The following is a 16,867-nucleotide window of genomic DNA, read 5'->3' as shown; positions in this document are numbered from 1 at the left end:
TGATGGTGTTATCCTAACGCATTAAGTTCCTCCATAACAGACCGTCAATGCACAGTATTACTGTTCATTTTTGGAGCATCACCTGTGACCAGCTTTGCAAAAGAAGCGGTGACACTTTCTGCGCAGCCCACCCATCATTTTGCATGACAATGAGTGGGGCACGTACAGGGCAAGCTGTGGCTGCTCTGTTCAGTCGATGGGACTGGGAAGTACTGTACCATCCACTATACTCCTCAGACTTAAGTCCTTGTGACTTTTGTTTGATTCTGAAGTCGAAGGAACCACTTCGTGGCATTCGCTTCAGAAGTTTTTCAGAGATTTGATGGGCAGTGGACAGTTCTATTCGCACCATCAACAGAACAGGCTCTGCTAATGGTATACTACACCTTCCACATCGCTGGCAAAGGGTTCTACACAGCACTGGTGACTACTTTGAAGGACAGTAACAGGTGCAAACTGTTACTTTTACTTGTTTTAGGTTTAAAAAGAATCTGTCTACTTCACTGAACATTATGTTTATCTCACATTGTACAGCCGCACAAAAACACACATAATCAAAGACCTAGTTTCTATACTTGTCTCTCCAAAGACTCTAAAAGAGAAGTGATGCCAACTTCTGTCTGCCACTTAATTAAATACAAACACATATAACTGTAACACTTTCTCTTATTTAATTAAGAAAAAAAAGGGAACACATCGACATGAAAGACTCATCTTATGACATAAATCTAACAGTCTTGGTTTTGCCAGTGGCTTCGTCAGTATATTTGCTAACTGGTCCTCAGTTGAAATATGTTGAATGCCTAACTCTCCTTCCAATACCTTTTCTCAGATGAAGAAATACTTTATTTTTATATGCTTAGTGCAATGATGGAACTCGCAGTTTTGTGCTAGTTTCACTGTTGCCTGATTGTCAACCTTAAGGACTGGAACTTCATTCAGCTTTCTCATTCCTCTAAAAAGTCTACACAGATAGATTATCTCCTTCACAGCTTCTGTTACAGCTACCAGCTCTGCTTCTGTTGTAGATGTTGCAGTCACTGCCTGTCTTTGGCTGAGCCAGGAGATAGCTCCACCTGCATGTGTAATAAGTACACCAGATGTTGACTGTCCAGTTTTGTTGCACTCTCCAAAGTCTGCATCGCTGTAGCAATCTAATATGCCACTGCACAAATTTGGATGATAGATTATGCATAGATCACATGTACCTGCTACATACCAGAGTACTCGCTTTAGTTGCACTACATCTTCTGTTGATGCCGTGTCAAGAGTTCGAGACAGGGAGCTCACACTATAAGCCAGGTCAGGTCTCGTTCCAAGCATCAGGTACATCAGTGCTCCAACAGCTTGCCAATAGGAAAAGTTACACTTCTCTGCATTCTTTCCTTCTACCCGTAATGTATCTGGTTCCTTTACAATTGGTATTGAGACAGGTTTGCACTCTTGAAAACTGAAACGCTCCAGAATCTTCTTTGCGTAGGCTTGTTGACTTTTCTTGGTTGCACCATCATCAAAGCGTTTTATCTCAAGTCCAAGGAAATATGATGCTTGTTTCACAGTGATCTTAAATTCAGCCTTCAACTCATCAACAAACTTTCTGGCATCCAGCTGATCATTTGCCACAACCAACCCATCGTCTACATAAAGAGCAACTAACAGTTTCTTGCCACCTTCTTCTCTGATATGTAAACAAGGATCTGGATCACTTGCCTTGAAACCTGCTGACATGAGAAATGCTCCAAACCATTTACTCCAACATCTTGGGGCTTGCTTAAGTCCATACAAACTTTGCACTAATTTGCAAACTCTCTCTGTGCCATCATTATACCCTTCTGGCTGTTGCATGAATATTATTTCTTCTAGTTCTCCATACAAGAATGCTGTAGACACATCAAACTGTATTAGATGCATCTTTTCAGCTGCAGCAACATTTAACATTGAACGAATTGTGCTCAACTTAGCTACTGGACTGAAGGTCTCACTGTAGTCTACACTGTAGCGTTGATTAAATCCCTTGATGACAAGTCTTGCTTTATATTTGTCAACACAAACATGTAACTCTTGTATCAGTTGTACACAAATCATTGCGACTATTTAAGTTACAACCCTCAAATTTTTACTTTGTGTTCAGGATTTGGACAATACAAAATAATAAAAATACAATTCAATAACACAAAATAATAAAAATAATAACAAAATTCTGAAAGATACCGCTGATTTTCTTATAGATGGGCCATCAGCTCCAGTATTCCACTGTCTTAATAACCTTAACACTTGCTAGATATAGATATTGTGTGGTGCACATTTCGGGCCTATAGAGCAGATGTGGATTCTACAGGTCACCACACTCGTAGGACTCATCTTTATTCATGAAGAAACGCTTCCTAAGGTTCATATTGCATCATGACACTCCTGTCCTCAATCATTTTAGTGTCTTACATGTCACATACAGCAGATGGAATCTTATGGAATGGTCCCCTGCAATGTTCTCCCTAACCCTTTTGGTTAATGAATTTTGCCATAGCTCTGTTTGGTGAGTTACATGTTGTGATGGAATTGCTAGTGATGTGTGCATGAAGCTCCTTCTTGACCACAGCCTGGGTTTTTGTGGTTTATGTCCAAACAGAGGGTGTATGAGATCGATTTATTGCTTTCTTTCTCTGTTTCTGCAGCTGTTCTTCTGCAGATGTCATGTGGTGCTATACTCATAGTTTGATAAATTTTGGTTAAAGGAGTTGGTTCTAGGCAGCCAGTCACAATGTGTCCAGTCTTGTTTAATGCCATATTCTCCTGTTTGCATATGTGGAGTTTCACCAAACTGGTGCTGCATATTCTGCTGCAAAGAGGCATATTGCCAGGGCAGATGCACAGAGCACATCTGGCCGTGAGCCTCGTGTCATGCCAGTAAACCTACATATGATGATGTTCCAGGCAGATGCTTTTAGTTTTGTGTGTTGGCAATGACATTCGAATGTGAGTCTACAATCTAACTTTATTCCCAGTTATTTTAGAGTATCATAGTGGAATAGTTGTTGCCCTCTCTAGGTAATATTTAACATCCACCTGGCTTCCTGGTTTCTCAGATGAAAGGCACAGATCTACATGTTTCTGGGATTTGGTTTAGGTTGTTACCATCATAATACTTGTCAAGATCTCCATGGCTGCTGTCAGCTTCATCTCCACTTCCTCAAAGATCTTGTCTTGAGCTGCAGTTGCTGTGTCATCTGTACAAATAAATGATCTTCTTCCAGGGTTGGTTGGTTGGTTGGTTGGTTGTCAGAGCAGATGTTGTACATCAGGAGTGCCAATACACTACCCTGAGGTCCCCCACTGGTTCTTTTTATTACACAGGGTGACAAAAACCCTCCTGTTTTGCAGCAAACACTGATTACATTGTATCAAACAGCAGACTTTTGTGACTGATTATACTGTTCTAATCAACTTCTTGTGGTTGATAGTGTTATACACTGTTGACAGGGCTATGAGGGGCATTTCTGTAACTGCTCCTCATTCACATCCATTCCCTATTAAGGATTTGATCACAGCATGATTTTCCTGGACAGAAACCTGAGTCCAGGTTTCTTTCAACATGTGAGATGCAATTGAAGATCAATCTGTCCAAGACTTTATACAATTGTCAAAGAAGGCAAACTGGTTAGAAGAATTCAGGATTCATTGGTTCATTTCCTGGCTTCATAATTGCTACAATGCAGAGAAACTTTGTTTGCTACTTATATTATCATCCATGATCAAATTATTCTTCTAGTTAAATTTTTAAACCAGACCTGTGTTGCTAATCCAGCAAATGATATAAATTTTTTGCAGAGCACGTATAGTCCAAAAAATGAGAGTGGTCTGACGTGTTATCAAGTTTCTACAAAACATCTTTACGTTGTAAGTCAGAGATTCTGAAAGACTGTGTGAACTTGAACAATTTATATTTTATTTTCACATCAAATGCTATCAGAAGAGTCAAATCAAAAAGAAGAAGTGGTATTACTACATACCCTGTAAAGGACTTCCAATGGACAACCCCGGATGATGAGACATTTTAGCAACTCATGACATTTTGCATGTATGTCTTTCACAACGTTATTCTGAAGACTGTGGGCCAATAGCTCACTTGCATCATTACAAACAGCAGGTAGAATCTTTGAAATGCACAACAACAAATTGCTTACATCATTAATCAAAAGTGTGCTACGTTCAGAACTGGTTTTTGCCTGTGAAAGAACATTATTTCTTTTGGTATCACAGCAAGTTTATGAAAATAAAACAATTATTTTATTAGAAACTAATAAAATTAGTACTCACATATTAAACAGAACTAAAGTAAAAGTTAGAATTCTTTACTTTCAGTGATCATTACTGGAAATCAATACCTTTTATTATTATTACTATTAATAATAATAATAATAATAATAATAATGTTATTAATGACATGACATCACTTCCAATGTAAATACCACACATATGCTGACATCCTACAGTTATCATGAAATACATTTAATTAATATTCTCTTACTGTAAAGAGATGTTCCATGATTGTGTAGCAATTATCACATAGAATGACATATAAATAAATAAATATCGCACATGCCAAATTTGAAGTATAAACTTTGGATGCTGTTGTAAGTGGACATCTTGGTAGAGGTGCTGGAATGCAATTAGGTTTTAAATTTACATTTTGCTAAACTGAAGCCATGTCAATAATAAACAAGAGTACTATTACTTACTGTACAACCACAAACATAATATTACCACTTACTTTAGTAATAGTCAATAAAATATCAGTAGAATATATAAGATGTATATATTTAATCACTATAACTATCACACACATACATTTTTTAACAATACCTGTGTATATCGAACTGTAAGAATAGATAAAGATTCATTCACCATACCAGCCAGAACCCTCTGAGCTGTCTTAGGGGGAACGGTATTCCACAAGCTTTCCTTTGTTCCTGAAAATTTGAAAGAACGTAGGTAATTGTAAAATATGTATTTTGCACAATTAATAGCAGGTGGGGATAAGTAAGAGTTTTGACTCTCTAAAGGAGGTTACAAATCACAGAAAAAAATGCAAGCAAGAAGCTAACACATAATTTAATCAACTTGAATAATAGTATTTTACCCAACATTTTTTCATCCAAACAAAATACCCCTCAAAAGTGTACCTGAGATCTATATCTAATACATCTAAGAAACATTTGCTCATTGCTTCCAATGTTCACTGTCCATATTTCTCATAAAGTACAAAATTTCTTTGTATTTTCCCTTTCAAAGCTCACTGGCACTTAACAGTTTGTGATGTTCTCCAAACTGCTCTGCCAAATTCCTTGCAAACATGTTAGTCCTTTGGGAGAGCCTCTGTGAGTTTTGCAATTGAAGAAAAAAGATAATATCAAGCCCAAGTTGTGAGTTGGACTGCAAGACACATCTAGCTGACTGGAAGAATGCTTTTTGTGAAAGGCAGGGAACTGCAGTCAAGTCATGGTCTGACATAATAAACATTTTCAGTGATATTCCACTAGTCCTACTTATTAGTATTTAACTGATGAGTGTGATGGTTAGAAAGTAAAATATATGCTTGGAAACTGGATGAGTGTAGATATCTACAACACAACAATAACCATAAGAATGTTGTCTGACTTCAAGAAAGCCAAATGTTCTGAATAAAGTAAAAGAAGAAGATAAAAGATATAACTGTCTACCAAACATTCAGTTATATATTATGAGGGAAAAGTTATGACAGACATGATTGCTTGGAGTTGTCTGCTGGTATTAAACAATGTGCTTTGAATTTAACAGTAACATTTCCACTAGGAGTAACTTCAATGAAAGCAGGAAGTGAAGAAGTGAACTGATTTATAGGTTATTTCATTACTAATGTCTGAATAACAGAAGAAAGTGATCACACTTCTCTGTCTTAACCAGTATGTACAATAGGTTAGCACTTTGACAGTCAGCTGGAGGACAACACCAAGTGTAAGTTTGCTAAGTGAATTGCAGCTGATGGCTGTTGAACCTTGTTGAGCAGGATATAAACTATGATGTCCTCAGAGGACAGCGATACCATCTAGCAGATATCACTTGAAAGTGGCATCTAAGGGTCATTGGTCATTACTTTTAGTGAACCCATGAACAGCACTAGGTGCCCTCTGGTGAAGGCAACATTGTTGACATGCAGTCTTAGTAGTGGCTACCTGTGACTCAACCAGTATCTGAAATATTCTTTGTCAAGCAATAAGCAACATTGTATGTGATGCGATTTCATATATGTATATGGTCAAGCAGCCAAGCAGCTGGGACAGTGGAATAACTGATCTTCCTGCAGGTCATACATTTAGGAATCTGTGGCGCAACTTGACTAGAAGAAGGTATCGGTTGGTAGGACATTTTCTGAGGCATCAAGGGATCACCAATTTAGTATTTGAGGGCAGCATGGAGACTAAAAAACATAGGGGGAGACCAAGAAATGAATACACTAAGCAGATTTGGAAGGATGTCGGGTGCAACTTGGAGATGAAGAAGCTTGCATGGCATAGAGTAGCATGGCGAGCTGCATCAAACCAGTATCTCGACTGAAGACCACAACAGCTACAACAACAAAAAAGTGTTTCCATAAAAATCAATAAAAATTTTCAATATAATATTCGGGATGTTGGAGGGCAATTAATCTATCAATTAAAAACAGATCTAAATGTACTTTTAAACATACAAATGAAGAACAGAAAATAGTGTGATGGGGAATACGTGTATATCCATCAGTGAAAATTAACATAATGCACGATGTATTTACGAAATTGTTTTGTGTACATTTGTCTCAATATTGGTCTTATTGTGTCTATTTATATTATTAATTCTTTTTTGCACTTTTAATGCCTCAAATGACCTCCAAATTCTCTACAATAATAAACACTAATTCATACTGTAGCATACTACAGTACCTGCATCAACAGCCCCTAGAGAAAAACAGAAATATTTGGAGCAGTAGCAGCAGCTGCAATAGCAGTAGTAAAAACAGCAGAAATTTGTCCCAGTGGCATTCATGCCACATTTTGCAAGAATTTTCATTTGTCAAGGACAGGTGGGAAGTTATCAATGAAAGACACAAATCCTAAACTTTTCTTCTGAGAATGAGACGCTGGTCAAAAAGGCAGTACATCTTTCTACTGTTGCAACATCTGTGCTGTGAAATAAATAAACCTAGTGTATATGAGTTTTGAGTCCCTTCAGAAAAACAATATTGAAATATTTTGAAACTGACAAAAATTATGTTATAACGTCAAGTTTACCACATATATTTCAGAACGACACAACACATATAAGTCACAGAGTAAGTTGACAAGCAAGACATGTGTACACGTTAGCATTCAAATGAGCACTGAGTCCCAGTCTAGCGGCCGCTGCTCAGCTGGCCACTTAGGTGGTGCAGCTGCTGCATGGCTGGCAGACAGCGCCGCACATAGAGGACGCGCGTAATTGTGCGGCGGCACTTTGAATGATCGGCAAGTCACAACACTTTTCCCCCCCGTTGAAATTGTTGCACTGGTCTTGATGGAGGTGTCCTGGAGATGGCTAACGTCCATAGGCGTTGTTTGACTTGCCGTAAAATCTCGAGGAGGAGGCTTCCCGTACGGACGGAAGTGTCCCCGATGATAACGGGTCGAGATGACAGGAGACGTAGGGGTCGAATCTGCTGGGGCCCCATGCACCAATCTGCCCGTTGCGGCAAGTCCAGTTGATATGACAGGAGACATAGGCGATGTGTCAGCGTCCGTTGGAGGAGGAGGGAAGTAGATTTGCTCTGACAGAGGATGGTCATCCGGTTCCTGCATTGGCACGTCTCCTGGTGGCGTCCGTTCTTGTGCTGGCATCGCGATGATGGTGAGAGGGCTGCGTTGTGAGTATTGAGATATGCCAAGATCCCGAGCGTCAGGTAGAGCCAAACATGGTGTAGCGGCATTCGGAACAGGCGTTGCTGGCACACGAGGCCGAAGCTGGTCCGAATGATGCACTGCAACACCCGTGTCCGTCTGGATTTCATACAGGCGTCTGCCACGGTGTCTTAAGATGCGGCCTGGGCTCCATTTTGGCTGCCTGCCATATCCTCGTACCCAGATGAGGTCGTCAGCGGTGAACTGGCCAAGTGAAGGCACCCGCGGCCGTGAGGTGGAAGGCCGCAGAAGATGAAGTAGCATGCGGGGCTGTCATCATGTAAGAGCTCAGCCGGGCTGTGGTCACCCATGGGGGTGAAACGGTAAGACGCCAGAAACTGGAGAAGCACATCATCAGCAGCAGAAGAAGTCAGAATTTTCCGCATCTGAACCTTAAATGTGCGGACCAGTCGTTCAGCCTCACCGTTGGATTGTGGATGAAACGGCGGGGCCATGACATGCATAACGCCGTGACGAGCACAAAAATCTGCACATTCGGAAGAGGCAAATTGTGGACCATTATCAGTAACAAGAGTAGAGGGGAGGCCTTCCAAAGAAAAAATGCGGGCAAGAGCACTGGTGGTTGCCGCGGTGGTAGGCGACGTGCAACGGACAATGAAAGGAAAGTTAGAGTAGGCGTCAGTTACGAGGAGCCAATAAGTACCTAAAAAGGGTCCCACAAAGTCAGCATGAATGCGCTCCCAGGGCTTCTCAGGCGAAGGCCACAGTGACAAAGATGACTTCGGGGCAGCGGCCTGTGATGCACAAGGGCCGCAGGCAGCGACCATGTGTGCTATTTCAGAGTCGATGCCAGGCCAGTACACATGACGGCGCGCCAGAGATTTTGTGCAAGACACACCCCAGTGCCCTTGGTGAAGGAGGCGCAAGACCGAAGCACACAAAGATGCAGGTACCACAACACACGGCGAAGCATTGTCAGTGGAGAGGAGGATAACACCATCCCTAGCCGTGAGGCGGTAGCGCAAAGCGTAGTAGTTCCGCAACGGATCAGAAGTCTTAGCGGACGGGTGATCTGGCCAACCCTTCTGAATACAGCATAAAACCCGGGAGAGGGTAGGGTCAGAACCAGTAGCAGCCGCCAGCCTGTCCCCAGTGATGGGGAACCCGTCCACAACCCGCTGCTTGGCAACATCCAGGTGGAAACACAAAAGTTCGTCCCTATCGAATGCCTGATCAGGACCCATGGGAAGGCGAGGCAGAGCATCAGCATTTGCATGTTGAGTCGTGGGCCGGAAATGAATCTCATAATTGAAACGAGACAAGTAAAGAGCCCAATGCTGGAGGTGGTGTGCAGCCTTGTCGGAAAGTGACGTTGATGGATGAAACAAGGAAACAAGTGGTTTGTGATCCGTAACAAGATGAAATTTTGAGCCATAGAGAAAAACACCAAACTTATGAAGAGCATAAATAATGGCCAAAGCTTCTTTCTCAATTTGAGAATACTTTTGTTGGGCATCCGTGAGCGTTTTGGAGGCATAAGCAATGGGTTGTTCTGAAACGTCAGAAAAACGGTGCGTGAGGACTGCACCGACCCTGTACTGAGAGGTATCTGTGGAAAGAACAAGATGTTGGCCAGGTCGATAAGTAGCCAGGCACGGGGCCTGTTTCAGCATAGTCTTCAATTTCTGGAAAGCCTTTTCGCATGACACGGACCAGTGAAAAGGCACGTTTTTATGCAACAGGCGATCCAACGGCTGAGCCACCGAAGCCACAGACGGTAAAAACTTGTGATAGTATGCTATTTTCCCCAAGAAGGCCTGCAGTTCCTTAACAGATGTAGGGCGAGGAAGGGCATCGATCGCAGCGACAGTTTGCTGAAGTGGACGAATACCATCCCGAGAGAGTTGAAACCCCAAGTACGTGATAGATGCCTGAAAAAATTGTGATTTCTGAAGATTACACTTAAGACCGGCAGTCTGTAAGACATGAAAAAGTGTGCGGAGATTTTGAAGATGTTCTTCAGTGGTGGAGCCAGTGACAACAATGTCGTCCATGTAATTGATACACCCAGGGACAGGGAGCAATAATTGTTCCAAGAATCGCTGAAAGAGAGCAGTGGCGCTAGCAACCCCGAATGGCAAGCGTTGGTATTGGTAGAGGCCGAAAGGCATGTTAAGGTCCAGAAACTGCCGAGAAGCAGCATCGAGAGGAAGTTGATGATAAGCTTCTGACAGATCAATTTTAGAAAAATACTGGCCTCCAGCAAGTTTAGTGAACAGTTCTTCAGGACGGGGCATAGGGTAAGTGTTGATGAGGCATTGAGCATTTACAGTGGCTTTGAAATCGCCACAGAGACGAATATCACCATTTGGCTTAGCAAAGATGACGACAGGAGAGGACCACTCACTGGAAGTGACAGGAAGCAAGACCTCTGAAGTAGTGAGACGATCCAACTCCCATTTTATCCGATCATGAAGGGCCACAGGAATGGGCTGAGCCTGAAAAAACTTAGGCCGAGCAGTGGGTTTGAGTGTGATATGAGCTTCAAAGTCGTTTGCACGGCCTAACCCAGGAGAAAAAAGGGACGAAAATGTCCTCAACAAGGAATCCAGTTGAGTATAAGGAATAGCATCAGAGACAATATTGACAGAGTCATCTATGGAGAACCCAAAAACGCGAAAGGCATCGAAACCAAAAAGATTTTCTGCATTGCTCTGGTCGACCACAAATATGGGACCAGTGCGAACAATGGATTTGTAAGATACCTCAGCATTAAACTGTCCCAAGAGAGAAATCTTCTGTTTATTGTACGTCTGTAATTGCCGAGTGACAGGTGACAGGAGTGGAGAACCCAACTGAAGATATGTCTGAGAATTAATTATAGTGGCAGCAGAACCAGTATCCACTTGCATGCGAACATCTCGACCAAGGATTTGGACAGTGAGGAATAACTTCCCTGAAAGGGAAGAAGTGCAATTGACAGACAACACAGAATCAGAGTCATGTTCATGAACATCATGTATGCGGTCAGATTTGCAAACGGAAGACACATGACCTTTCTTTTTGCAATTGTGACACACAGCCCAACGTTAGTGACAATCCTCGCGTGAATGTTTTGTAAAACACCGCGGACATGAAGGAAGTTGCCAGGGGTTTTGCTGCAGTGTCTTAGCGGGTTGTTTACGGCTAGGCCGAGGCTGCACGTGGGAGCGCACTGCGGCCACGTCGGCCGGCGGGGACGCGCCGCACGCGTCGTCAACAGCGCACAGAGATTGTATTTCCCTGACATCACCCCACGCCTCGATTTGCGCCCCAGTGGCGCGAGAAATTTCAAAAGACTGTGCAATGGAGAGAACTTCATCTAGAGTTGGATTCGCCAACTGAAGGGCACGTTGCCGAGCTTCTTTGTCAGGCGTCGACCGGATAATAGCATCCCGTACCATGGAATCGGAATAGGATTCTTTGTGAATGTCAGTAACAAACTGACTCTTTCGACTGAGGCCATGAAGTTCAGCAGCCCAAGTGCGATAGGATTGATGTGGCTATTTTTGACAATGATAAAAGGCAACACGAGAGGCTACCACATGCGTTTGCTTTTGAAAATAGACAGACAGAAGTGAGCACATTTCAGCAAAGGACAAAGACGCAGGATCCTTCAAAGGAGCCAATTGCGACAACAACCAATACATTTGAGGTGAAATCCAGGAAAGGAACAGAGACTTACATGGTTGTTCATCTGTGACATGAAATGCCAAGAAGTGCTGTCGAAGACGTTTTTCATAATCAGACCAGTCTTCCGCCGTCTCGTCGTAAGGAGGAAAAGGAGGTATAGCCAATGACGAGAAACACCCCGCATTTGACGCTGCGACGAAATCGTGAATCGCCACTGTTAGAAGTGTTTGCTGTTCAAGGAGATTTTGCAATAGTTGCTCGACAGTAGCCATGGAACCCTGTGAGTCAACGGTGAAAAGGAAAAATCCCATCCTCGTCGCCAATTGTTATAACGTCAAGTTTAACCCATATATTTCAGAACGACACAAAACATATAAGTCACAGAGTAAGTTGACAAGCAAGACATGTGTACACGTTAGCATTCGAATGAGCACTGAGTCCCAGTCTAGCGGCCGCTGCTCGGCTGGCCGCTTAGGTGGTGCAGCTGCTGCATGGCTGGCAGACAGCGCCGCATGTAGAGGACGCGCATAATTGTGCGGCGGCACTTTGAATGATCGGTGAGTCACAACAGATTACTTCCTTAATTAGAGTGAGTGAACATTACAAATTTAAGTGTATCATAGTTGGTTATGGTACACATCATGTCTTTATAATGTTCAAACATGTGATACTTCAGCATGTGCCTTATGACGCCTTGTAAGTAAAGACAATGAAGATTTCAAAACTTCTCCTTTAAGAGTGTAATAACCCTTGCACCTATATTTGAGGCAACAAATCAAGTGCAAACACTTATAAAAAGCATTACTTACTGGGTGTTTCAGAAATGACCAGTATATTTGAAACGGCAATAGAAACTAAACGAGCAGCGATAGAAATACACCGTTTGTTGCAATATGCTTGGGACAACAGTACATTTTCAGGTGGACAAACTTTCGAAATTACAGTAGTTACAATTTTCAACAACAGATGGCGCTGCAAGTGATGTGAAAGATATAGAAGACAACGCAGTCTGTGGGTGCGGCATTCTGTACGTCGTGTTTCTGCTGTAAGCGTGTGCTGTTCACAACGTGCAAGTGTGCTGTAGACAACATGGTTTATTCCTTAGAACAGAGGATTTTTCTGGTGTTGGAATTCCACCGCCTAGAACACAGTGTTGTTGCAACAAGACGAAGTTTTCATCGGAGGTTTAATGTAACCAAAGGACTGAAAAGCGATACAATAAAGGATCTGTTTGAAAAATTTCAACGGATTGGGAACGTGATGGATGAACGTGCTGGAAAGGTAGGGCGACCGCGTACGGCAACCACAGAGGGCAACGCGCAGCTAGTGCAGCAGGTGATCCAACAGCAGCCTTGGGTTTCCATTCGCCATGTTGCAGCTGCGGTCCAAATGACACCAATGTCCACGTATCGTCTCATGCGCCAGAGTTTACACCTCTGTCCATACAAAATTCAAACGCGGCAACCACTCAGCGCTGCTACCATTGCTGCACGAGAGACATTCGCTAACGATATAGTGCACAGGATTGATGACGGCGATATGATGTGTGGGCAGCATTTGGTTTACTGACGAAGCTTATTTTTACCTGGACGGCTTCGTCAATAAACAGAACTGGCGCATATGGGGAACCGAAAAGCCCCATGTTGCAGTCCCATCATCCCGGCATCCTCAAAAAGTACTGGTCTGGGCCGCCATTTCTTCCAAAGGAATCATTGGCCCATTTTTCAGATCCGAAACGATTACTGCATCACGCTATCTGGACATTCTTCGTGAATTTGTGGCGGTACAAACTGCCTTAGACGACACTGCGAACACCTCGTGGTTTATGCAAGATGGTGCCCAGCCACATCGCACGGCCAACGTCTTTAATTTCCTGAATGAATATTTCGATGATCGTGTGATTGCTTTGGGCTATCCGAAACATACAGGAGGCGGCGTGGATTGGCCTCCCTATTCGCCAGACATGAACCCCTGTGACTTCTTTCTGTGGGGACACTTGAAAGACCAGGTGTACCGCCAGAATCCAGAAACAATTGAACAGCTGAAGCAGTACATCTCATCTGCATGTGAAGCCATTCCACCAGACACGTTGTCAAAGGTTTCGGGTAATTTCATTCAGAGACTACGCCATATTATTGCTACGCATGGTGGATATGTGGAAAATATCGTACTATAGAGTTTCCCAGACCGCAGCGCCATCTGTTATTGAAAATTGTAACTACTGTAATTTCGAAAGTTTGTCTGCCTGAAAATGTACTGTTGTCCCAAGCATATTGCAACAACCGGTGTATTTCTATCGCTGCTCGTTTAGTTTTTATTGCCGTTTCAAATATACCGGTCATTTTTGAAACACCCTGTAGAAGGTACACAATGGCATAAAAGTTACATCATAATGTAATAGAATAGAAGTTTATTGTCTCATGCATACTTTCAAGTCATTTAATTGATGCATAAGATATTCATCAAAACACAACAATTTACTAACAGTTTTCCTTAAAATCAATAGTGTAATATACTGATACCTACATAACTGATACATAACACCATTACTTTTGCCGGCCGAAGTGGCCGTGCGGTTAAAGGCGCTGCAGTCTGGAACCGCAAGACCGCTACGGTCGCAGGTTCGAATCCTGCCTTGGGCATGGCTGTTTGTGATGTCCTTAGGTTAGTTAGGTTTAACTAGTTCTAAGTTATAGGGGACTAATGACCTCAGCAGTTGAGTCCCATAGTGCTCAGAGCCATTTGAACCATTTGAACCATTACTTTTTAAATAAGAAACTACAACATCCTAATTACTTTTTTGTTCTCTTGTGCTCAAACTGTCAGATCATCCTCCATGAACTCCTAAACTGAATAGTAAAATTTCTGCACCAGTTCATCACACAAGATTTTTTTCAATGTTTCTACATTAATACTGAACAATGCTTTTCATTTCATATCAGTATACTGCAGAGTTTGAGCCTAAAGTCAGAGTTTGAGCCTGAAGTTTTAAACAGTGGATTGGCAGCATAAAACTATTTTCATTTATGGTGTTTTAATCATGTTGAAATTGATTCCCTACGATGTGCAAAGATAATCAGCTCTTATATATACAGTGAGGGAACACATAATATACTTAAGACTTTTTAGGACTGGATGACATGATTTTCTTCACTTTACACAGTACATAAGAAAGGCAAACAAACTCAGCAGCTTGCACCCCCAGCTACCACCACAAAATTACGTCAAAACTGCCACCTACTCAATTTTTGAACTTGCTGCAACCACAAAAATCCCTTCTGCACTTCTGTTCCATTTAATGGTAACTCCGATACTTTTGCTTGTAGACATAAAGTCCAAATTATTTGCTAACCATTTGTTGTTGCTGCCTATCAGTTCCCATTATTGCAGTCATCTGACCTCAAGACAAACACACCTACACCTACATAAGCATATTCAGAACATAAGCTAAGTTTGATGCAGACGCTGGGCAACCACATCCCTAGTAAATTTGGAGCCCTGAAAGCTGACTGATAGCATGCAATCCTATCCTATGCACTGGGTCCTTACAGCATATGTGAATAAAAGAATACCAATCCAAGGTGCAGCCAAATATAAATCAGTGTTTCAGGTATGAACTGCCTCATTTGTAAATACAGGCCCAACATTCTCAGGTTAGAAACTTTTCTCAGAAGACCTAATCTGTGCCTGGCCATTTGGCATCAAGATCAGATTAAGCAAAAATACACAACAAAAATTCTACCATATGTGAAACATCACATTCACACTATCTATATTGATATCTGTATCTATATTTGTACTCTGCAAAGTGCTGTTAAGTGCATGGTACAGGGTACTTTCCATACTACTGCTGATTAAGGTTTCTTCACCTTCCAATTGCCTAAGGGGTGCAGAATGAGTGACTGCTTTAATGCCACTGTGCACAATCCAGTTAGTCTAATTTTGGTTTTGAGGTTTTTGAGGGAGCAACACATAGGATGTGTGATATATTCCTAGATTCCTCACATCTTGAGACTCACATTAGGCTTTTGTGGGATGGTTGTTATCTATCTCACAGCATCTGCCACAGCTCCCCCCTCCCATCCCTAGTTTCCCTATTGTCTGTAGTGACATTGGGCAGTGGAGCACAATTCTTAAATGATCCCCTCCTAGACTGGTTCAGCTGTCCCTACATGCTTACCTCTAGGAAAGAGTTGTGGTTACTTGTGACAATAAGTGATCCAAAGTAGTTCTTGACTGCCTAGAATGCTTATGTTTGTCACACACATGTAGATTTCTTTTGTGAACCTGAGCAGCCTTTTGCTATTGACAAAAGCCTCACAGTTTAACTGAGCACCTTTACTGATGAATAGAACTCGCATGTTGATGCTGGCATAATAACAATATTTTCAACAGCATACAAACACGAAGAGCAATCTTTGTTACATGTGCTTGTAGGAACAGCTCTGTCAACTGAAAGTTCTGATATTTCGCAGTCTATGACTGTTTGTGATCCTGCAGGAAAACTCATCTAAAAATAACATTATGGCTCCATTCTGTTAAAACAGAATTGCACATCAAGTTTATTAATTCAAGTAATGGAGCCAAAACAGTAAACTTATTTATTGCACCACTAATTGACATAGCTTAAAAAGATGATGTAAAACTCACCTGCTATAGCTACTGCTGCTGTACCTTATATACCTTTTAACAAACACAAATTTACAGCATACATTGTTTCAAACATACTTTTTAAAGTTTACAATCAAAATTTGATTGTTTTTACAAAACAGGTTACAGAATTTGATTCTACATTTTGTTACAATTTTTATAAGGCAGCTAACAAGCCAAAATATCATGATCATTATGGCCAAATTACACGAGCTACCTTTCTACAATAATGTTTGAATTACTTTCATTTATAATTTTGAAAATAAAGATTTGATTTTGTTGCATCTTTATGAGAAGCTGAATAATAATTGTTATAATTTCTCTATGTACAAATTTTCTGAATATTAATTTAAACATTTGTTTACATGGGTTTTAATGAATTTTCAGTTAGTGACTAGATATTCATGATACATTAATCATATTTCATGTTAATTACTCTTCAGATGATTTAATTTCATGAATTCAGTGAATTAACAATGTTAACATGCATGCTCAACCATTTAGTTGATTTTGAGTAAATGTCATGATTTTGTATCATATACATCAAAATGGTTGGAATCATAGATATAATTAAATGTCATCCTATTCTGCTACTTTATATCAGACAGGTTGGCCATTGATGATAATGTCAATGAAATTTC

The 16,867-nt window shown here is 41.5% G+C and overlaps 1 protein-coding gene across 2 annotated transcripts in view; it reads right to left on the bottom strand.

The window, feature by feature from the left end:
• Positions 1-16,867, bottom strand: part of LOC124606776 (uncharacterized protein KIAA0825 homolog) — a 176,325-nt gene that overhangs the window by 96,480 nt on the left and 62,978 nt on the right. For both annotated transcript variants that reach the window (XM_047138835.1, XM_047138844.1), the window contains exons 3-4: positions 4,861-4,967; positions 4,008-4,223 (exon numbers count right to left, since the gene is read on the bottom strand). In XM_047138835.1, coding sequence (XP_046994791.1) covers positions 4,008-4,223; positions 4,861-4,967 — 323 coding nt within the window. The remainder of the gene's footprint in view (positions 1-4,007; positions 4,224-4,860; positions 4,968-16,867) is intronic.

This window comes from Schistocerca americana, chromosome 1 (genome assembly GCF_021461395.2).
Source record: "Schistocerca americana isolate TAMUIC-IGC-003095 chromosome 1, iqSchAmer2.1, whole genome shotgun sequence".
Taxonomy (NCBI): Eukaryota; Metazoa; Arthropoda; class Insecta; order Orthoptera; family Acrididae; genus Schistocerca; species Schistocerca americana.
Note: the sequence above shows the minus strand (reverse complement) of the source record. Positions and strands in the feature narration are given on the sequence as shown.